Source organism: Anser anser, assembly GCF_964211835.1.
Source record: "Anser anser genome assembly, chromosome: 1".
In the NCBI taxonomy this organism is placed as follows: domain Eukaryota; kingdom Metazoa; phylum Chordata; class Aves; order Anseriformes; family Anatidae; genus Anser; species Anser anser.
In genome coordinates this window covers 196,806,497-196,830,425 of record NC_139720.1, presented here as the reverse complement: position 1 = coordinate 196,830,425, position 23,929 = coordinate 196,806,497, and the positions used below count along the sequence as shown (strand labels likewise).

The window sequence follows — 23,929 nt, the reverse complement described above, 5'->3', positions numbered from 1 at the left end:
ATTTTTATGGGCATTCCCAGAAATTGGTACTGTGGCACAGGCTCAGGTCTGATAGTCATTGTGTGAGACACGAAGACTCTGTGTGCATAAAACTGATAAGTTGCATAAACTGAAGCCATGTGCATTTTCACTTTTTCTCTTGTCCATATAGGTGGAATTCATCTCACCTGACTTTAGGGTCTATATGCGGTTGCATGATCAAAGGTGTCTGTGGTTGTTTGGAGCTGTTGTACACTGTCATGAACATCTCCATACTGCTGCTATCTCAGTCTTGCACCTCTCTGAAATGGCTGTAGACGGTGGCAGGGGTTATACCAGAGCACCTAAAATGACTCTGGACATCTAAACTTAGGCCATAGTGTTTGTGCATTGGGGATCTATATCTGAAACGTAACTGTCCTGCTCTCCTTCAATAATTAAGTTCTACTCAAGGAAAGTTTATCGACTACCTCAGCAGACATGAATTGCATCTAAACTCCACTGACTGCATTAACCAGATGTCTATTGACTATAAAAGAACTGTGATGGCTAGTTCAGATGTGGAGACGTGCACTGCAGACATCCAGAGTGACTCAGGTAAATCGCAGCTGATACCAGAGCACTTGCTGAAGGATGGAAGACTGTAGCTTTTGCTCAGGTGAGGAATAAACCTGTGTAGCACCAACAAAGTCATGTCAAACCAGTAGAAAATGATGGGGTATAAAAAACAATGTAAATAATAAGGATTTATGCAATTTTCTCTTCTCGTTTCATTTGATTTGCTTATTTGCTCTAACAGCCTATGTTGTAATCTCAAACTATTTGACAGCTGGCTCTTTAAGGGTTTCAGCTCAAAGTGTGTAGGATGAAATAGAAGGAAAAAAAAGAGACAAAAAAAAAAAAAGTTTTTTTATGAAATCACTTTTAGCTTTTGTGTAAGTAACAAAGCACAGAGAATTAGTCCAGAATTCTTGTATCAAGGTGTGCTAGAAGTCACATGGAAACAAATAAAGGATCTAATCTCACCATGTGGGAGGAAGTAAGCCAAACTTTTAATTTTCAAAAGACACCTTCAGACTTTTCCCTCCCTTTGAAATATGCTTGTAATTATGAATCTCACCTCTGAAACTTTAGAGGGAGAAAGTTCCCTTGAAAGTCCATAGCCTTTATCTCAAATGTGGAGCTTGTCAAGCTGTTTGATCGATGTCTATGGATTAAAGCATTAGAATTTGAAAGGAAGTTATACGTAAAATTGTTTGGGCCTGATTCTGTAATCACCTTCTGTAATCTATCATCAAGGTGAAAGATGGTAGTCACCCATGATGTAGAGTTATTACAAGTTCACAATTGTTGACCCGAATCCCCCACACAGCCTGCCAGTACTAGGAAAGAAATAAACAAGAATACGGTCATGTTTTTTTTTTTATTTATTTCCTTTTTTTTCCTTAGCAAAACAAGAAAAAACCATCACTCTTACTTCTTCATCTCTTATTTGCTAAATAATGTTCTGCAGGCCATTTGCATTTCTCTTTCACACAAGAAGCACAAGTTAAGGCTGCAAGAGCTTTCTACTACAATTCTGTCTTCTGTCCTCATTCATGTGTATCTGAAGTGATAAATTAAGTCTGAAGTTACAATATGCAAAGCTGTGAAATGCACCTCAGCCTACTGAGTCCTCTTGTCACCAATACAGAAATGGAAGACAGCTTCTAGGCTATTCAGGAGCATCATGCTACCAGCACAATTCCTAGTCTTTACAACAGAGACTCACCAAATGCATACAGAATTAAAGTATATAATTCAGAGTAGGTAGTGGGATGTTTATGCTTGTGGTCTGTGGAAAAATGTCCACTGGTATTTAATTCTATGCCTTTTGCCTGGTTAAGCAGTCACTCGGCTTGTTGCAGAATTCTTTAGGCACATACCTCATTAAGCGGAGAGAGCTTCTATTGGGAAGAGACAGGGTCACAGTTAGGTTAAAATGAGTCTAATATGTGTTTTCACATATACTGCTGGTATTGACAGAGTCACTCCAGGTTTGTGCTGATGCCACTTACTTTTACATACCCATCAGAGCAACACAAGGCCCCTCCACCCAACAGGATGCAAGACAAGTGAAGGAGCATTTGGCCAAAAAGCTACTTGGGATCAGCCTTTGAATCCAGATGATCTTCAATAGAAAAGCCTCCAGGAAGGGATTCTGAGGGGGCATGGGGAGACGGTTTTATATTTTTATATTTTTATTTTTTAACCCCAAATCATTTGTGCATCTTCCACCACTCTTCTTTAGCTAGACTGGTAGGATTTTTCCCTTTCATCCTTCCTGAGCCACACAGAGAGCCTTCCATCTCGCTTGTGTGTCCACAGGAGGCCAGTGCTTGGTGGATACAAAGAAGCTTTGGCCTTGCTAATCCACTCATCCATCAGTGCCACTTCTCCGGTGGTGCATTAATGGAGATGGCATGCTGGGGGACAGCGCAAGGACACCAAGATGCCTCGGTGGTGAGGAGGACTGGGGGTGCAGGGTTTCTGGTCCCCTCACACTGGGTTTGGTGGGGGGGAGAGCAATACTGGGATGTGTTTGAAAAGGTGACCTTGGTGTATCTGCACAGAGACACAGAAGACGCTGCAGCAGGGGGAGATCTGACTCCAACATCTGTGATGGAAAGCAAAGACCAGCAAGTCCTATCTGGAAACTGGTTTGTTGATGAGTCAGGTTGGTTGATGTATCAAGTTTCTTTTTTAAAACATTTTTCAACCTGTGATTGTTTGCAGCAAGTTGCAAACCAGATTGTACTGGCAGAGCAGAGTATGTGTTCAAACTCCACTGAAAGCCTGCAGCCAACAAGAGAGATAAAGGCATTCTGTTCCTTGCACTGCACAATAATAGGGAAGGCATTAACAATGCTGAACTGAAAAACAAGCCCTCTGTTTAGATAGCTTTGTGCAACAATAACAGGAGCCTGTTCGTGAGCTCAGTGTACTCTTTATTTACTAGGTACACTATGTACAAATTACACAAACTTACTCAAGCCCCTGGAATTACAAAATTCACAAGGTAATTAATCAGAGCTTGACAGCACAGCAGCGGCCACTTCACCTCAAATCCAGTGTCAGAGAGGGAAGATAATTTCATGATGCAGGCACAAGCCTGTGCTAGAGGACAGCTGGTTTTGACTCCTAGCTTTGTGCAGTCAATTCTGCTTGAGTTCTCATGGGAATAATATTTCTGATTGACCAATCTGTCTATGTTAATAATATACATGTGAAATTTGGGAGTGAGGGGGCAGGATTATCTTTGGACATAGATGAATACTCAGCCCAATCTGTGATTAATCTTGGAAGTATCTATATGTTTCTCTAATATAAATAATTGCATATATATATAAAGTATGGATGACCTAGCTAGTGCAGAGGCAGCATCATCTGTAAGATAAAGTGAGTGTCAGAGTTTCTTTTAGGATGTTTAGATTTTTTAAATTTTATTCTTGAAGTTCAAATCATTCATAAGACCTGGGAAAATAGCCTCTCGGTGTATGATTTTGTGAACATCTTTGTTGTCCATGGAGCTGAGTAACTTGCTATTTATATGCCAAACAGGACAGCAGAAGTATGAGTATTTGCAGTAAGAGGTCCTTAGGCAGGAACTACGCTAAAAAACAAGTAGTTGGTTAGTATTTTATGTGGCGATCATAAATTGGCAGGCTCCAAAGCAAATCTCTGAATAAAACTAAAACAAAGCAATCAATCAAACAAACTCCATAAAGCGCATTTATGAAGTTGTGGAAATTCTGAAAGGAACTGAAATCCTTTTGGCGAGCAATGGTGTGGGGTATCCTGTCTTTCATAAAATTTTGCCACGTTGGCCTCTCCAGAGACTCCAGGCTCACATGAAAAAGATTTTGTCATTATGCTTAGCTTTAGTTTTAGGCTGTTTTGTTCAGTCACTGTGTTCCAACACTAACCACAGCAATGTGAAGTATGAACTAGTCCAGCACTGCTGCATATTGTGAGCACTCTAACAATGCTAGTCAACGTTTGCCTGTATCACAGATTTTAAAGTTCTGATTGTTTTTTCTATAATGAAATACATGAAAAACTTCCTGATGCTATAATTATCTCATGTAAGCCAGTAACAAAGTTAAATGTGTATGTTACTTGCAAAACCCAAGCTTTTGATAGATGTTTACAATTTTTAAAGCATGTTGGTTAGATTTTTTTTTTTTTGGTCTCCCTCTCTCAGAGGTGTACCTAGGCAGACCCATGGTACCAGGTACGTTTTTTTGGATATGAAAAAGGATATGAAAAATGTTTGGAAATGTTATAAGAACTAACATATTTCAAAATTATTTTCTGTAAAATATACTGCCTATATAGAATAAGTGATGGGGAGAAAAAAAAAAAAGAAAGAAATCTTCACTGGCAGAACCTTTATATGACTCTCCAGTGTCATTTGTTTCTATATATTTTTAATGAAAAATGGGAAATATGAACTGGATTTTATTGCCTTTTTGAAATAGCAGCATATGGAATTCTGCTCAGACTTACAGTCTCTGAAATGCGTGATCAAACTCTCTCTTAGATTTCCTTTCTAAAGATTTTTTCAAAAAGGCTCAAGTGGTGAAAAGCATCTTTCAAAAAATGTTTCTATAAAGGGAAGATTCTAAAGAGGTTGGAATCTTTGTGCATGTTAACATATCCTGCTGTTACTATCATAGCATCTTCATGTAAAATAATGATAAGAAAAATGTTCTTCCACTCTCAGCATTTTTTGCTTTTTTCTGTAAGAACAGATTGCTGTTCTACTATCTGCACTGAGTTTGCACCAGCTGTATCAGAAATTCAGCACAGGAAAGGAAAAAAGTCATTCACCTTGCAGATCCAACAGCAGAAAGTACTCCTCATGTCTTTGGCTCGAGACAGTCAATATAACAAAGGGCTTGTTTCAGGTTATGTAACGTTAGATGATGGGGTCACATGTTAGGAGCTACTCCAAAAATAAAAAGGTTTAAAAAGACAGAAGAAAAGAATGAGATGTTCTATCTTAGCCCTAAGTTTTGAAGTCTAAAGGTACTTCTTCTTGACTTCTATGTCCAGCCTGGGGATTTTCTAAAATATCACAGTTTGAAGGTTTAGTTTAAAGCTTGATGCTTCATAAATCTAATTTTCTAGTGGATGTCCTTTCTGACAATGAATGTTTTGCAAATTCCTCTGAAAGGGTGTAGAGTATTGAGTTTAACTTATAGAGCTATCTGTGTGGACATATAGCTTCTTTGATGCCTAAAATATTTTCAAAAGAATTTTTTCTTTGCTGCAAGTAGTGGCAGCTGCCAAAGAAAATGGAAAATACCAGCTTAAAAATAAGCAGAAAGCAAATGGGAGCTTCAAGATATATTGCGTAAAAGAAGAGAATAAGTTTGGTTATCCCTATCTGCATTCTCCCACAGCCTTGCCAGCTTAATGACTGGTACAATATGAGGTCTGTGAGGAAATGTCTTCCCTCATGGTGCTTCACAGAAACTGTGGGACAATTTTTAAGTTCAGACTGTGGAAGAAAATAGGTCTGTGAATGATTTCACTGCAATGGCCTTGAGTAGCTGTAAGAAACTTCACAAGTTATGATGTATTGTTTGTTTGGTTTTTAGCCAATATAATAATTTTGGATTTTTGGCTTAAAGAACACTTCCATGGGGAAAGTTGTATATTTTCCGTCCTTAGTCATGCATCTATGCCTTTCCTGGAGTTTAGATGTCCTGTTTCATTATTACTTTAGTTTTCTCATAGCTGTTCACATGGATCCTGCCCACCTCACCTAGCAGCCTCACTCCCATCTGCACTGGGTATTTGTCCTTACACCAGTACCCTGAAAAAAAAAAAAGAAAAAGCACAGTGTGGCAATGATTTACAAAGTCTGACAAAATACTGAAACAATATTTCACACACCCCTCCCCTTGGATCACGAAAGAGAACTTAATTTCTGGAGGGAACAGTAGCCATCTAACTAATTGATTTAAGCAGAAAACTCACTGTCAAGGTCAGACTAAAAACACAGTGAGGCAGGATATATTTTATTACATGGAACCTCTCAGTGTTTTAATTTGATTATGTTATTAGTTCCATGTAAGTGTATTAACCGAAAAGGCACGATTAGCTGAATACATTTCAGAAGTGACAAGGAGGCTGGTATTGACATTAGCAATTCCACTATTAGCATCCAGACACTGGTTTTTATCTAGGAAGGCAAATAATCAAATTTTAAGGCAGAACTTCTCAGAAAAGACACCTGAAAAATCTGTCATGGAAAAGGAACACTTTAGGGATTTCTGCTTGTCCAGACAGAGTAAAAGCCTCTGGTCAAATGGTAATAAAAGGACAGTTAACAGTTTTTTGAAGGTCGATTTAACCTTGAAAAACAAAACTGGAGAACATAATTCTAAACAAAATTTCCAACAGCAGAGAGCAGCACTGCCATGAGGTCCTATCTGAAAAATCTTTGCACACTGACAACTCATGATCACTTTTTTTTTTTTAAAAAAAAGCACAATACGTATTTTGATAGTTTAAATATAAAGAAAATTGACTCTGCCTCAAGTATATTTGAAGACATCAAGGATAAGACTGAATTCCATTAGACCACCATGATAATCTTTTGACCACTACAAAGGCAAACACTTTTTCAAAAAATAAATCTGCTCTGAACCCTGATATTATTCCTTCATTGTTTTTGTTGTTGTTGTTGTTGTTGTTGTTGTTGTTTTTCCTTTGCCTGTCCTTGCACCTTGGGGCATTCAGCTGCTCCTTATGCTTCTCTTAGCATTTGAGCTAATCTTCTGATTTTAAATGTCCTCACTGAAGAAATAAAAAGCTGAGAACATTAGGAATCAGACTACATCTGTCTGGACACCAAAAGGCAAGGACAGACTGGGCACTATGTTGGAAAAAGTATAAATAAATAAATAAATAAATAAAATCAGTGATGTAAAAAGGAAAGAAATCTGGAACTATGCAGGAATTTTTAACATATTTTTAATATATATTTATATATATATAAATATCCATTATATTATGTTATTATAATATTAGTATAATATTATATATGTAATCAGATCTATGTGTTCTCCTAGGGTAAAATCTTGGCTCCCTCAAAGTGAATAGCAAAGGCCTCCTGAAAATCAAGTGACCTTGATCTTACCTTTGATGTTCAATCTGCAAGGTGTCAGGACTGCTCAACCTTGGTGTTGCTGGCAAAGGCCACATACACCTCCAAGCCAGACCTACAGAGCTTGCAAAAGGGAAAGCAAGGCAGAATGGAGTGATGTGGTAAGAAAATACCTTCCCTGACCACAGGAGACCTCTCCAAGGGGAGGAAGCAATCAGATGGGATGAGAAGCCTGGAGGAGAAACTAGTGTCCTTCAGCCAGCACAGGTAGTGGTTTCTCTATCCCTCTAGCCCAGCAGCCTGTTTCTAGCTAGGGCATCACCAAACTGTGTCCTGAATGCCTCCTTTTAACATTTTGCTGCAAAAAAATCTCTTTTTCCACTTCCCTGAGAGGTGAGAGGAGATGTCAGGAGAAGTTCTTTGTCTCTTTGAGTTTAATGCAAGGTGCTGTGAATAAATCAGATACTTTGGAATCACTTCATGGCTGCTCAAATCACAAACACCTGCCTTTCCATTCTTCTCCTCCTACATATTTTGAATGAATTGGCTTTGCCATCTCAATGCAGAAAGGGCGAAATCCATGCTACCTCCTTTTAGTACCCTGATTTTGTCCTACCTGGACTTGGATATTTCATACCAGTTTTCCTGTTTGCAGGAAAAAATACAAGCGGTACTGTCTTTAGATCAACTCACTTCTCTTAGAGTTATATTGTTTAAGAAAGAATTTCTTGGACCTCTGTTATGCAATATGTGGGACATATGTATTGCGTATGTGTTATGCAACATGTGGGACAAACACCCTTAAAGGTTGAAGTTGTTTTACTTCCTTTAGAGTAGGTACTTGGACTAGGCTGCCTTTGTCCAGGAACAAATGTCTTGGGAAATAATGATCTAGAGTAGGTTTTGCATCCATCAGATGTTGACGTACAGTTACCTATGGGGAAGCTGAGAAGGGCTGGGACACAGAGGGATAGGTGAATGAAAAGCAAGGAAAAGCTGTAGAAACAGAAAAATATGCGCCAATCATACATCTGTGTTGCTGTCCAAAAGAAGAATATGTGCATAACAAACTATTTATTTAGAAAAGGTTGTAAAAATACTGTACATCATTAAGCTTTTATCCCTGGGGAGGTAAAGAAAATATGTTTGGATCTCCATGTCAGACAGTCTATGAAATATTGAGAGGGAAGTCGTCAGTGGCAGCCAAACTGAAGTCATGGGTTTACCCTTAAAACCTCATCATACAAGCCATCATTGTTTCAGGAAATCCTGCTGAAATCACTGTGATTGCTACCGTGAGTCCTTATTTTACAGAACTAGACACTTTGGTACAGCACAGGAAACTCTTCATGGTTTTGTGCTTATTGAAACTGCTATAATGTATATAAATTGAACTGAAGTCACACCAATCACTGATATGAATAGAACAGATCAAACTATTCATTATGAATAATACTTATTACGAACTCTGCTTTTGTACTGAGTAATAACTTACAAAAATCCCAAGAATGAAACAATTTAATGTGTCTTCCTCACCCAATGATCCTTTCTGTAGGTTGTGTTAATGTTAGTTATCTAACTCCAAGCTATTTTTGGACTGTGAGACAGCAGGCTGCAAGGAGTTGTAGCTGTAAGCGAAGGCTCTCTGAGCTGGCCTCTAACTGTTTTTTCAAGCTTACCAAGACATACACCAGCCGGCACATTGTGAAATGCCCTCTTCTAGCTCAGCTGGAAGTGAGAATGAGACTTTGACAGTTTTAAAACAGCCCATCGTTGCCGAAGGAAAGGAAGGTAACATGCTGCTCCAGGGCACTATTCCAGGGTTGAGTCTTCCACCTGTGCTGTTTTACAAAAGGTTTTTCCCAACAGGCAGAGATACGACCCAACAATGGGAGGAACAGAATGATGTTGGTCAAGTGTTTCCCACTAAATTGTATAAAAGCAACAGGATAAAGTTATTTCTGGGAAATACAGTCCTGAAGATAACAGCTTTGGAGTGCTTTATTTGCCTAGAATAAAGAGAAAAAGTTAAAACTGTTGTACCAGCTGTAACATAACTTGCAGCGTATTGGAATCATTTTTAAAGCTAAGGGCTGAAAAGAAACTGTCTTATGTGTTAGAAAATTAATAATAATAGTTGAAGAATTACTAAAACAGATACAAATTCTTAAGCTATTGGAGATCAATAAATGCATTAATTACTATAACTGCAAAACCCATGAGTCTCATAGGAACGTATAGTCTTATATAATACATTCAAATGCCCACAACTGATTAGCTAGTTAAGTCAAGAGCTTTTGAAGGCTGTAATACAGTAAGATTTACTTCAAGAAATGGCACAGTTAATTTCTTATCACTGGCAGTTTTCTGTTGCAAGAAAATCTATTTTTCTGCCTCAGGACTGTAGCTGATATGCCAAAGACTTTTTATTTTCTAGCATACTTCTTTGGGCAGAGACATTAATGCTCTGACGCATTCTTGTAAAATTCAAGAACTGATCATAAAGTTTAAGAGAAATAGTTTTCCTTTGGAAATGTAAGTTCTTCCAGAAGAAAAAGAGTCCATGGTAAAATGTCACCTTCCATTCAATTTATTTTGGGAAAAACAAACCCAATTGACTGGTCTTAGAAAGTAAAAGTATATTAATGGTTACAATATAACTTTTTTTTTCTTTTTTCTTTTTTTTTTTTTTCCAATCTACAACAAAGAAAAATATAAAAAGTAGGTTACAGAGTATTAAAAATGTATATACTACTTTTGGTAAGACAGCATGTTGCAGAAAGGCTTGCATGTCATCAAGCGATGTACAAAATTCAGATACCCCTTTTTAGCTGTAAAACTCCAGGCTGTGGGGGCCATATTTCCAATTTATGGTAAGCCCCAATGAGAGTCTGAGGTCGGTACCCTAACTAACCTCCTGCGCACACTTAAGCCCAATATCCCAGACCTGTCTGCCTGCCCACCTGCCTGGTATCCACAAGCTGCAGGGGTAGCTGCTTTGTGCCAATGGGTACTGCAACTGTGCTTGGGAAAGACACTGTAATGCAAGGCTCCTCCTGGTACCTTCTCACCTCATTACAGGCTTCAATTTCTTCTCTTTGCTGGTTACTATTGCAGGGTCTTTCTGCTGGACTAATACCCTACTCTCACCTCAAACATTATAAAATGACTGTTCCAGGCATTAAAAGAACAAAAAAATCTCCTTAAAATTTGGCATTATTTATTGCTAGCAAGTATCTCAAAAATAGCAAGCTCATGGCTAGGAAGAACAAAATATGACTTGAACTTTATTGATCACTGAAGAGATGAGCAGCCTTAAACCGGATGCTGTATAATAGTCATGAGAAAGACAGTGTGGTGCAGTGTGGCAGTACCCTGAATTCCCTGCTTTGCATTGCCTCTCCCCTATACTTTGGTAACGAAGTATTTGGTACCTTTTACTAATCCACTGATAGCTGGCTCTGCATTAATTGATTTTTTGAACACAGTCATCTATTAGTTAAAGCATGCAGCACAGCACGTGGCAAATACGAAGTCACCTTGGTACTTCTCACTAATGGCATCATTAGGTAGCTGTCATGTTTGCTGACTATCTCTAGTGAGCTGAATGCAGAGGATCCAGGCTCACAAACAGATTTTGGATGGAAAGCAGGAGACTCAGTGCCACTAAGACACTAAATATAGGTGTCCAGATGTATCTGTCTACATTTGAGCAAGGTGTCTAAGCTGTTGTTACAGTCAAAGTCTGGGTGTGATTTTACCTGCCTACACTCAGACCACTTGGGATGCTGACCGTTGTACCCACCTGGCTCTTGATACCAGTCAAGGAGATGTCCATGGGTCTTTTCATAATCTTAATGATTCTATGATTCAACGTGGAAGTCTTAAGTATCCTGAGGCATCTCAAATATCACCAGACACTTATCTGAGGGAAACTGATGAATCCTAGATCTCCATTGTTTGTAATGGGAGTTTAGTCCACACATAAACATCTGTATGCAGATACTCAAATGGGACGCATTTCAAAGGGGTATCATGCACGTGAAAAAACATTAATGTAAAAAATAGGTTTATGTCCTCAACTTGAGGGTTTATATCCCCTTCTAGTGTTTTTATTTATTAAAAGAAGACAAACAAAAAACTTTGTTATTGGAATTTTGGTTATCCTGTTCATAGATCAAAAGAAAAGCAATAACATTTGCAGACACTTGCTAATCTCTTGATTGCCATAACTTTGTGTATCTTTGCCTACTAAGACAACATGATGAATTTCATCTGAGCTGATGAGGTGGGTAGCTCTTAGCTGTAGCCCAGTCCTACCAAGACAGAGAGTGCTGAAATTGTCCATTAGGGTAGTTTCAGACATGCTGTGGCATGAAACAGGATCATGAGAATATACCAGGGATGCAGTCTATGTCCTTACACTGACTCAGAAAATTAAAGCAATTTCATGTAGGGTTGCCCAATTGAGGAGAAAAAGGTCTCTTTGTAGGGTTGATGCTAAGTAGCCTAAGGTGCACAGGATGAAGTTATGCAAGGTTTCTGGATCAATTTAGCAGCCACTTGAACACAGTCATTTTAATTCCTTGGCAAAATTAGCAGCATGCTGTGTTAATGGTACAGAGAAACTGATGAAACAGCCTCTCACTTAAATTAATTCCTCTGTGCCTGCTTGTTCAGAGCACCTTGTCACTGCTCCACCTGGTGATGGTCATCAGTACAGTACAGATAGATCTGACCCCAATAGCATTCCATCTTCTGCTGACACATGGTAATGTGGCTTGTGCACTTACATAGGCCATGATAAGAAATATGACTGTTACACAACATTTCTATGACATGCAAATACCATGTATTTGTCCCCAGCTGAACAGATAACTTCTAGTTTGTTAAAACGTTTACCTCTGGAGCACAAAGAAACAGTCAGGAAACTGTTTTGCTGTGATAGTGTTATTTGTGTTTTGATGTTTGTATGAGAATTTCAATAGGAGGCTTATATTTTCATCTTAATTTGGAATCAATAAAAGTTTTATTGTGTTTGTACTGGTGTCCTAAAGAAGAATTTGGCCCAATGTTTTTAACGTCATGGTTAATTCTCATACTTTGGGTTCAGCTGGGAAATATGAAAATCTTGATTACTCCAAGGGTTCTCAGAATTGACCAATCAATCTAGGAAGACATTAGGACTTCAGCTTTTACTTGCACTGAATAACACTTACTTTGGGGGTTGCCTTGTATTGCTAAAACCCATGACCCAGATGTTTAGGCATTTGTTTCCTGTTGACTGCAGGGCTGTAAGGGAGCTCTGAAATTTTTATCCATCTGGGCTAAGTGAAGGGACATTCCACAGTGTTTCTGAGGGATGTAGGACTAAAGCCAAACTGGAAACAAAAGAATATTGGCGTCATTAACAATGGCGTAAAGTGCTGATTGGGAATAACAGCTTTTATATATTAGAAGTTGTGAAATATTAGAAGAGGGAAAAATGTTTGAAAAACATTAAAAACTATTCAGAAGAAATATAATTGTTGCTTACACTAGGGAGCTCACTTTGTCTTAAAGTGGTTAAACCACAACAGTTACCTTTGATGTGATGGGATTGTGGTAATTGTGATGGGATTGCAAAAACTCCTAGACGTTCCGTTTTGCTACCTCATATGTAGGTTCTTGAAAAGAGAGGTCCTTGAGTAATAATCTTGTTAATGAAACACTCTGAAGGAGAACAGCTGCCAAGAACCATGTCTGTATTCCTAACATCATAGAGCAGGGGAGGAAGCTCAGTTCTTGGCTGGGATTGACTGAAAAAGCAATGTTACATCTTAATATTACAAATATTAATGCAAATCGTAAGGAGTCATCACCAAATGGGAATGGTTCCAGTACTACTCTGCACAGATCTGTATAGCCAATATACACAGTGATTCAGAAAACAGTGGAACTAAATAAACAATAATAGCAGACTGATTAGACCACCCCTGAGTTTCACACCACTTGGTGAGTAGGGCCTGTCTGAACAGTGTGTTTTAATACAGTCTAATGCCAGGTCATACATGCAGAAACAACTAATGCAGATTAGAAGCTGGATTCCTAAGAGGGATTCATCTCATCTAATATCAGCTGCCTTAAATATAGCTGTTAACATCTTATCTGGTCACACACCCCCATTTATAGTCAGTAGATAGAACCTCAAGTGTCCAATTAATCCAAGCCTAAAAAAGATGTCTAAGTCCTATGAATTGCTCCTAAAAGTATTTATTGTTTTTCACAGATTATAAAGGGAGTCTAGATGTCTATAATTAGCCTGCCCTGGGTAGATATTCCCCACACATTCTTCAGAAAACCAATTTTCTCTTTGCTATTGATCACAGTAATCCAGCATACAAGAGCACAGGCAAAAGTGGGCTCACTACAGCTTGAATTATTGTCTGTTTATAAATGCTATGAGATCTTATGCCACTTTGGTAATTATTTATTGTTAGTAGTAATATTAATATTGGTATTGTTTGTTTTAAGCTTAGTAGGGAAGGTCCTAAAACAGGAACGTTGTTTTGTCTGTCTCTTAATATGCTCACTAGGTCAGGCTTTTGAGCCACGTAGAGCTGAGGACTAAGCTGGGGCTGTATAAACATGGGAACAATTCCGAATCTCCAGCTGCAGGAAGCAGCAGGCCAGAAGATGCGATGAGGTGGATTTTACTGGGATCTTGGCTGCATATTCAGCCTGATCTTATTCTGCAGCAGAGTTAGGAGTTTGGGAAGCAGCTGTCATCATCTGCTTGTAAAGTAATATCACATGTCCCTTTCTCTCAGGTCTTGGAGAAACAGGACTCAGGCACCTAAGGTCTTGATATAAGGTTTGTGAGTCAGCAGTCATAGTCACTCCTGCACTACAGAGTATGCTAATGAATTCAGAAGTGCCATACTGCATATACATCTGTTAAATATAAGTTCAACCGCAGAAAGAATATAAGTAACATGCCAGTAAACCATGAAACAGCAATCATTTTGGCTGCCTACAAATCCTGACAATTTCAAGAACCTGTTTCTTTTCAGTCCCAATAGACTGAAAGATTCCCAGAAAGGTTTCTTTTAGTGGGTAACACAGCAGGAGCATCTCAGAAAATATCCCATGCAGCCGTGGGTATATTGAGAAAGCAAATGGCATGATCAAGCGGCTTCCCTATTGTTTTCTTGCTCCCATCTTTTCTGCCTCAGCTAACAATGCAAATGTTATTGATATTGTTTGTGCACTGTGCATTCCTGCACAGAACATTTGATCTAATTTTTCAGGATTTTGTAGCAGCTAATCTAACTCTGGCAGAATTTCGATTAAGATGTATGTATGTGGTATCTGAATAATGATTAAAGGATTGGGGATGCACATGACAAATCTGATGAGGTGCTACCTGTGGCAATGATGCTTGCTGTTCTTTTATCTCCAGCCACACAGCATTAGATGTAGCCTTTAGAAAAGTGGCTTGTCCATGTCACACAGGAGATAATCTGGAACCTCTTTTTTTAACCGTCTGTTCTTTGTTGAAGCCTTGTGAAGTGCCCCAGTGTCCTTATTCTGTCTCTAATTATAATGCTGTGAATTCCTCTGGCATCTTTAGGCTTCAAAGACAAGCATGTGGGGCTACACGGTGTACATTTGTCTGCCAGATAAAGCCCTATTTCCTACATGCCACTGATGTGTTGGTTTAGTTATTTTGTTTGTTTGTTTCTGTAATATAATACAGAGTACAGGCTTATGAACTGCAGGAATATTTAGCCCATGTGTATACTTACTATACCTCAGATTTGCATAACTTATTTATTTATTTATTTATTTATTTTCTGGGAATAAGTAGATCCTCCTCACACTGGAGAAGTGGTTTGCAGATCCTGATAATCAGAACTAGATCAATTCAATTAAAGCCCAAAGAAAATTCCTGTTATTTCTCCTGTTATTATCAATGGGAAGGCCAAAAAGAAGTTCCCACTGGTGCAATACCTTGCTGCACTAATATGGGTGGCAGGAAATGTTTTTTCACATTGCCTAATTGAATGCCAGCACTGCTAAGAACTGATAGCAGCTGCTGCCAGATGAAGCCATTTGTAGAATACAATAGCAAGTTTTATCGAGCCTACAAAACCAGAAGCTATGTGACATACGAGACACTCACAAAAAGCACACCAACAAATGATACAAAAAACCTACCTACACTGTGGCAGGTAGGATGTCTGTCCGATGGATGGTGATTGTGGGAAACAGTATAGCACCGTTCCAACTGAAAACTGCAAGGTTTATGACTTAGTCCTTGGGCTGTGTAGCAACATCCAAGCTTGGCACCCCTGGAACAGCCTGAGTATTAGTAATATGGAAAATCTGACTCATGGCTGCCCGAGGTCCCAAAGCAAGGTTTGGAATGAGACCTGTATTTATTTAAGGATATATTTCTTGGCAACATTAGAGGGACATTACCACAAATTCTTTGCTTTCTAGCTAATTTTTATGGTAACAATATGAAGTTTTAGACCAGAAATCAGATAATCAGATAAAATTAAATTCCATTTAAAAAATGAATTCCTGTGAAATATTCACAGAGTTATACCTTCCAGAAGAAGATATAAAAACCCTTGCTAGGAAACTTTTATTAGTTTAGAAAACTTATAACAGTTTAGTGCAAGATCACACACTTGTAAGCACACTTGCAGTGTCAGGGATTGTGCTGTGGAAAGCAGCAGCCTGGAAAAGAGCTAAGCTGATCAATGAGCAATCAGTGTGATGTTATGTCTGGGGGAGCTAACATGCATGGGGAAGGTACTACTGAGCAGGCATACAGGTCTGGTATTGCTACTCTGTAGGGAAGCAGTGAGGCAGGGGGTGCTTGGGGTCTGTTTGGTGACCAAGAACCCATTGGAAGGTCAAGGGCTCCATGACTGATCTGGACTGTAAATTCAGTATGGCATTTTTTTTTTTTGGTGAGACTCATAGTAAACTCACCCTTTTTAACCTATCCAAGAGAAATTTTAAGGATAACTTGATAGCAGAAATTTAAGTGAATTGAATATTGGGGTGAATGCAGATCGGTTCAGGCTGAAAATATCCAATCAATTTTTAGCAATGAGGATAAGACGTTATTGGAAGTCAAAGTGGTAATGCAAGAATATCTTTGGAAAATTATGTACTATCACAGGACTGTGTCAAAAGTCTTGGCCTTAAAATAAGTGAAAACATACTTTCCTCACACACCCAATTTCAATGAATAGATTTGCTATTGCTCCTTTCTTAAGGAAAATTCTTTGGGTTCTTTTTTTATTTATTTTTATTTTTTTTTTTATTTTTCTCAAGTCCAGTAGTGCTGAATTAAAACTGAGTCAACACCAAATTTAGACACCAGTATTTTTAACCCATTAGATACTGGGATTTTCATCTTGTCCTCATGAACGGTCTAACTACACAAAACTACTCAGGAATAAAATCTCTGCCTAATGTATTCCATGCTGAATGAGCATGTTTGCACATAAGGTGGGTAACTTGTGAATAACTGCCCTCCATAGCTCTATCTGCAGACACGTGGAGAACTTTTAACTTCATTTTAATATTGAGAAGCTGTCTGTAAATGTAGACTTATAGGTATCTATTCACATTTTGTGAAGGGTCCTTCTGCCAATGTCAAATAGCCTTAATTTAATAGTGTAGTCCAGTGCACCTCTCTTTGATCCTCCTGGCATTATCAGTCTATGCCTGAGGCAATTCCACAGTGCCAGTGAAAATGCTAGGGTAAAACTGGAACATGCTTGGATATCAGTCCCATGGGTCTGGTTCTGACCTCAGCACGCTGAGACAGTGCCCACTTGTTCTTTTGTAAAACTGTGAGAAGTGGTCTGAGCACTGAGCTACAGCAGAGCTTTTCTTTCTAGAAATCAAAAGACAAGCTAAAAGGCGAGGAACTAATTAAAATCATTTCCTTATAGCCAGCTGACATTAGAGTGCTGTTCACAAGCAATTGGGCCTAAAGCATGTTGGGATTGTTATAGAAATCACAATTTTTAAAGGAAATATGTATTTTTCCTTGTTATTTGCTAGTTATATTTAAATCCTTTCAAACTGTATGTTTGTACAACCATGCAGGTTAGAATTTGTTCTTTATAAAGTAGAGCATAAAGGAACAGGGAATTTTAGAAAAAATTTCAAACACTTATACTGTTACAATAGAAACAACAAATGTCCTCAATATTGAAATAAGGAGAAGTCAAGGCTCTCCTGACTATTTTCCAGAGAACCAGTATGTCTCATTACCTTATGAAGGACTATGCCATCCACCCACCTCAGCATTTTTTTATAACCTGTGTAATCACTTAAAGATAGAAGGTATTTTGCCTCCAATGGTATTATACAAAGAAATGAGCAGAAGCTTATGATATTCACAAAAAGAGGATTTCACTGCAAGGTTTTTACATGAAAAGCTATTATAGCCCCTTCCATCCTAGAGCTAAAAGGCAGAATGCTGTCCTCATTAATCAGCCTTCTCAGTTTAATAATATTTAGCAGTCACATAATACTTTGCATCCCCCAAGCACTGTACCAAAATTAAAGATCCTATTTAGCAGTTAGGCATGTAACTACCTGCTAAGGGAATGCTGATAGCAATCATAAGTATAAGTGGTTTTGAGTTTTAAAAAAAAAAAAAGAGAGAGAGAGAGAGAGAAACTGGATGCCTAAAATAATGCCCACAATCTTAGAGGACTTTTATTTTTCCACTCTTACAGTGATTAGATATCATGTTGATAAATGCCTTGGTACCTCTGAAGAAAAATAGATCATCAGTGTCTTGTAATTTTCCGAGCTTCTGGGAATAATGCATCTGAAAAAGCATCCGGACAGTAGTTTTTACATAGTCAGTTCCCTTATGCCTGTCTGGATAATCTAGTGACTTCATCTACGTCTACATTATTGAGTAATGTGAACAAATAAGATCTAAAGAAATAACAGTTGATATTTAGGGCCTGACATCCACAATACACACACTTCAGAGGTTTTATATTATGACTAAGCTCATCCCATGACCTGAGAGCCCTTTTACAGCTGGTGTGCATTAAGTGCACTCCCAGGAGCACATCTTCTAGTTCAGCTTCATCCTGAAGGAATCCAGGTCACACACCCTGAGACCACTTTGTGGTGCAAATCAAAGCATGGTAAATAAAGATAATAGGAAATTTGCTTCAAAATCTCAATCTTCATCTAAACTGAAACACTACTGTAGGCACCCTTGTGGGACTGGGGTGGAATGTGCTGTCTCTAACCCAAGAGTATAATCTGTTCTGGTACACAGTAAGGAGCCCATATATCATTCTGAAGCACTGACTGGCCTGTTTTCAGGGCAAAAGGATATTCATCTTTCATTATGGGTTGTAATTGGCAGCTGGAAATAGAGGTGGGCGAGCTGGAATGAAAAGCATTGATATAACAAACAGTTTAAGCATACACATTTCCCAGAACTCACATTGTTTCTTTGCTGAATCTGAACCCCTGAAATTTCATGCTTGGGAAGACTGAGTTATCTACAATAACATTTTCCTGTGATGGTCCTCAAACATCAATTCCTACTGTGAATTTGGCCATATGTTGCCATATGGACATGAGTATGGTGCCTGAGGGGCTGGTGTGCTGCCTGAAGCTGGGTTAAGCTTTCTCCAGGGTAAGGCAGAGGAACCCACAGCAGTAGGCATCTGTGTAGCAGTCTGCCCCCAGCATGAGATCTCCAGTCCTAAGTAAGAGGGAGACCAGGCTTTGAACTAAAACACAATTAACACCTGCTCCAGAGTGCTAATGGCAGCAGTTCTAACTAGGTACCAGGCAGAAATGCATGGTGTGTTTAAGGCCTGTCCCTACGACAGCAGTCACCAGGGGTCCTTAGACTCTTCAGACACATCCAGAAAAGAGTTGCTTGTCAGTGACCAGCTCATCACTAGAATTGTCCAAACGTACCCAGAAATGTGCATATGAGGGGACAACCTGCACAAAGAATATATGATTATTGGCAATAAATATAGGAAACCACCAAAAAGAAGAGTCGTTTAATGGGATTATATGATAAAGTTGCCTTGAGTAATAGGAGGCTGGAAATCTCACAAGCTGTTCCCAAGGAAGAAGCTTCTTTCTTGTTTCATTTTAAATCTGGCAAATATCCTGAGGCAGGGGGCTTCCATCCTTTCCAAATTTTTAAATTTGTTCACAGTTTATAAGCCTGTAACTTTGCACGGTCTCATCCATGCAAATGTTCAATCCCTTTTTGAGTCATGCTGAGCTCCTGGCTGTGTTGTTGCCTCATGAGAAGATGTTCTATAGTCCAACCAGGAAAAACACATTTCCTTTTACTGATTTTACATCTGCTGCCTTTCTGTTTCTCCAGATGTCCCCCTGTTATGACAAAGTAATGGAGAAAGTATACACGAGTGTTCCATTTGCCACCTGACTGATCCTTATTAGTTTGTGTTTCTCTATTTTGCACTTTCTTATTTATCTCTTCTTTATCCTTCAGAGAAAATAAGCAGTTCCCCCCCTTTCTATTTTTTTTTTTTTGGGGGGTGGGGGGAGGATTGTTTTTTTTTTTTTTGTCAGTCATTTGTCCATGTATTTTATCAGAAAATATGAACAGCCAGAGATATTAGCCCTATCTCCCCAGTATTGCACATAACTCCTGTTACCTTCATCAGTTCCTATCTGTACAGTATCCCATTGGTTTTAGTCCCAGTTTGCAGCATTTCTTCCTCCCTTTCTGACCAGCTTCCTTCCCTATAACTCCTAATTTCCTACCTATATACAAACCACTGCTTGCCTTTACACTGCAGTATCCTTCTGTTGTTTTCCTTTTTCCCCATCTTGCTTTTGCCATTCTCTATTAAAAAAAAATAAAATCTGCTTCTTCCCCCCTTCCCCCCCCCCCCCCCCCCCCCCATACAACCTGGGTGCCTGAAAAACAGTCACAGAGAGGACAAGCTTCCTCTCAGGCTCAGTGACTGGCCCTTCCTGGTGCTCCTGTTGCTGAATATAATCAGTTGCAGTATAGTTGTGGCTCTGGCAGCCCTCCTGCCCTATGGCTGGTGAGAGGAATGAACTTTGCTGTGTGGGGAGAGGATATAACATTAGGAGCTGAAATAGGTTCAAGAATATTTCTTTTGGTTTGTAAGAAAAACAATTTTTCAAAAGCTCTTTTTGGTCAAGTTTTCGTTGGGATTTAAGCTCCTGCTCCACAGAATAGCTTTACTGCTGCTCAAAGAAAATGTCACCATGATTTTTTAACATGGATCAAACCATGTATTATCTCTCCCTGATGCAGCCTTGATGCAGGCTGAACTGTTTCTGAAAGAGAGAATAGGTCAAGGTCCATTATTAATAACAAAAGGATGGATTTGCAGTGAAAGATGCCTGCCAACCTGGATAGAGAGAAATGTAAAGCACAGTCACAGTATGAAAACTGTAATCCACAAGCTGAAGTGGAATAAAATTTACAAACCCAAGTAAAATGCTTTTACATTCTCAGAGAAACATTTATTGAATGCAATTACTCAAATTCAAAAATTATTCAGTTACTCTCCATGAAGCACTTTAAAATCACTTGAATTAAACTGTGAGATTTAAAGACTGCCTTTTGATACTTGTTTGTTAAAATCAATATGTTCCTGAGGCAAGTTTAGGTTCTGATGGAACTGACTCTTCCAGTGGAGAAAAATTCCATTAAAATCAGAAAAAAATGCCAACCACCTCATTTATTCTTCATTTTTTATCATGATAGAAGCTGATAATAACACCAGCTCCTTGTTCCAAACATTTCCATACTGTCCAAGTTGGTCATAATCCTTTGTGCAAGGATAGAGTGCTTAAAAATCTTCAGTTTTTAAATAATGAACAAAGTAGCTAGTTCCCATGTGGTTGTATCATTATTATGTTTGAGGAAATTGCAAACTTGAATATGCAGAATGTGTTATGAGAACCAACAGACTGTGCTTAGAGCAGTCCTGTTCCTCAGAGAGAGTGTACTTCTGCTATAACATAAAAGGCTGATGTTTTCCAGTTGAAAAAATGAATAATAAAATTTCTGTGTAGTAATGAGCAGCTTGTGTTTTTAGGATTGTTTGTCTCTTTCCATAAAGAATGGTTTGGTAATATTTAATACTCAGGCCTCACATTTCTATGCATAGAATAGTTCGATAAATGGACATTTTTGAGAAAGGTTGGAAAGGAGTTTTTATGTCGACATCAGATTAATTTCACCTTATTTTAGATACCTATAGCTTTTATAATGAGCAGTAGCTTCAATAGGCATTTGTACTATCTTACTAGTTTGTCTTAGAAGAAGTGTCTGTCTATTTCTGTCTATGGTAGTCTCAATGTTCACTGACTGCATCCTCAGATAAAGACATTCATATGTAGTCAAGTGAAGGCTCCCTCGGTGTTCTTCCTCTTTAGAGGCTCTAGTGTCCTATAATTTCATACATAGACTTAAAATTTGGTTTGGAAGGGTCTGGCCTCCAAGACCAGATGTGCCATTTGTCATTTTTGAAAACTTGCCCAGTTACAAGCCTTTTGGGAAAAAATGCAATTTATACATGCTGAGACTTGGCATCACTTCACAATTAAATCTTCTGAAAAGTCCTGTCCTGTGTATTCTCCTATACTGAGCACTGTTCAGGCAGGATTTTTCTTTTTTTCCTCCAGCTTTTGTTGTTATAGACCTAGTTTTGCCTGGGTCCCTGTGCCAAGGGACCCAGTATCTCTTAAGGCTCTCCAAACTGGCCCTTGGGAAGCAAGAAAGAAGTTATCTCACTGAAATCTGACGGGAAGGAGGTGGTGCTAGGGAAGAACTGCATACCAGCACAAGAAGCCTGGAGGCTGGCAGAGGGAGGAGGAGGAAGAATGAGAGGAAGGTCTGTATTGGCAAAGCGAAGGCATCGACAGGAATGCGATAGGCTGGGAAAAAAACGCTTTCTGTGGAGCCATCATACCGGGAGAGAACTAGGGTCGACGAAGCAGGTGCAGGATAAGGAACATGGGAACGGGAGAAGGGTGAGGACGGGGGCTTCAGGTCTCCAGAGGGAAGGACGAAGGGCAGAGATAGACCCGGCACTAGACAACGAAGGACCAGTCTGCGGGCTGCTCCCTACCCAACGAGGAAAGAAACAGCCCCCAGGGTCAGCACGGAGCCCCCAGCCCCAAATGTCACCAGGCAAAGGGTGTCCCCCGCCGCCCTCCAGCGGCTGGCCGCCGCAACGACGCTCAGTTGGGCTCAGTTTTTTTCCCGTTTCAATGTGTTCCGAGGGGTAAAGGCTTTGCCTTCCCCCTCCCCTTAGAGAGAGAAAAATCAACTGCATAGTCAGAAGGCGATGCAATTACCTTGTGTCGATAAGCCAATGGCCTTTAAACTTATGATCGCAGTATATCTTTCCTCTCTCATTAGTTCTCTCACACATATTTATACCATGATTATTGACTATCTGGATTATCACACCCTAGTGCACTATTGCTGTAAAATGCAAAGTTAATGTCTGTTGACCCTGGTATTCCTTTACTGACAAAAAATAGATAAATTACCATATACAATTGAGCAAAGATGGTGATATTTGTCACACAGAGATGCATGGAGTTAGGTTTTGCTCTTTGGTCTTCTCAAAGATCCTTAGAACAGTTATTTAATTGTCTTTCATAATGTTAAGAACTCAGCTAGGTGGAAATCTGCAATTATAGAGGGAACCAGAAAAGGTGTTATTAGTGTAAATACATAGCCAGGCTCTGACCTTGCCCCAGGGTCCTTGTGAATGGAGCTGCTGACTCTGCCAAAACACTTAGTGCCTAAATCCAGGCCTGTTCTCTCCATCACATCTCCGGATAAAGATGGTCTCCATGGAGAACCTGAGCCTCTGGGGACCTCTGAAGGCACAGCAGGCTATGCCTCTCTGCTTCCTGCTAAGATGTAAGAGGTTTTTATGGAATTGTCCATGTGCGCATTTGCCACGTGCTCCCAGTGCCATAATGTTTAGGCTTTGTTCTTTTCTTTTCTTTTTCCTGTAAACTCTTTGTTCATGTGGAGAAAAGAAAAATGCAAAAACAACTGGAACAATGAACAAGCCCCTGTGGAGACCTGGGCCCAACAAAAGCAGCAACCCAATAAAAGCCTCAAGGATGCTGCTTTGCATTCTGCTCTCATCCAAGGTATCCGAAGGAGACTTGCTGTGAAGGATCCTGGGAAGATGCACCCTGTTTATGAATGAATAGCAGCTCTTTCCATTTACAGGCACCTTGGTTCATTTCCCTACATAAGCACAAAAATAACCACTTTGGATCTGTAGTGAAGGGAGGGGGAGGAAAAAAAAGCTCCCAGAATTAACTCAGGGAAAGAAAGCCAGGTGCCATCTTTGCATTATATCCAAATGAGATGCAGCTGTTTAAATGTAAATATTAAACAAGGGAGAAGAATGCCTTAATTAGCCCTCAAAAGGAGACAGGAAAGCTGTAAGAATGCACCTGACACTAAGCAGTATGAGATAAACTCATTCCAGCTGTCATTGAACTGACTGTTTGAAGGCAAAGCAATGCTATTTTGTGCAAACAATGTAAAATGCTTAGGGAACTGCAATTAGCATCAACATGCATAGTGTAAGTGAATGCAGCCTGCTGGTGTTTACTTGGCTTTGAATTGCTAGGGTTTGGAGTAAAAAAAATAAAATAAAATTAGCTATGCATTGCACACTAGAGATTTTATTCCAGGCTTTTATGCATTACTGAGAAAAAGGCACAGGAGAATGAAAA

General features: G+C 39.2%; 1 protein-coding gene across 1 annotated transcript in view; it reads left to right on the top strand.

Annotated features, from left to right (window-relative positions):
* Positions 1-23,929, top strand: part of LOC310892852 (uncharacterized protein) — a 228,173-nt gene that overhangs the window by 6,822 nt on the left and 197,422 nt on the right. Inside the window, exon 2 of the mRNA XM_083821071.1 lies at positions 2,592-2,695. Within this exon, the coding sequence (XP_083677197.1) occupies positions 2,641-2,695 (55 nt within the window). The 5' untranslated portion in view covers positions 2,592-2,640. The remainder of the gene's footprint in view (positions 1-2,591; positions 2,696-23,929) is intronic.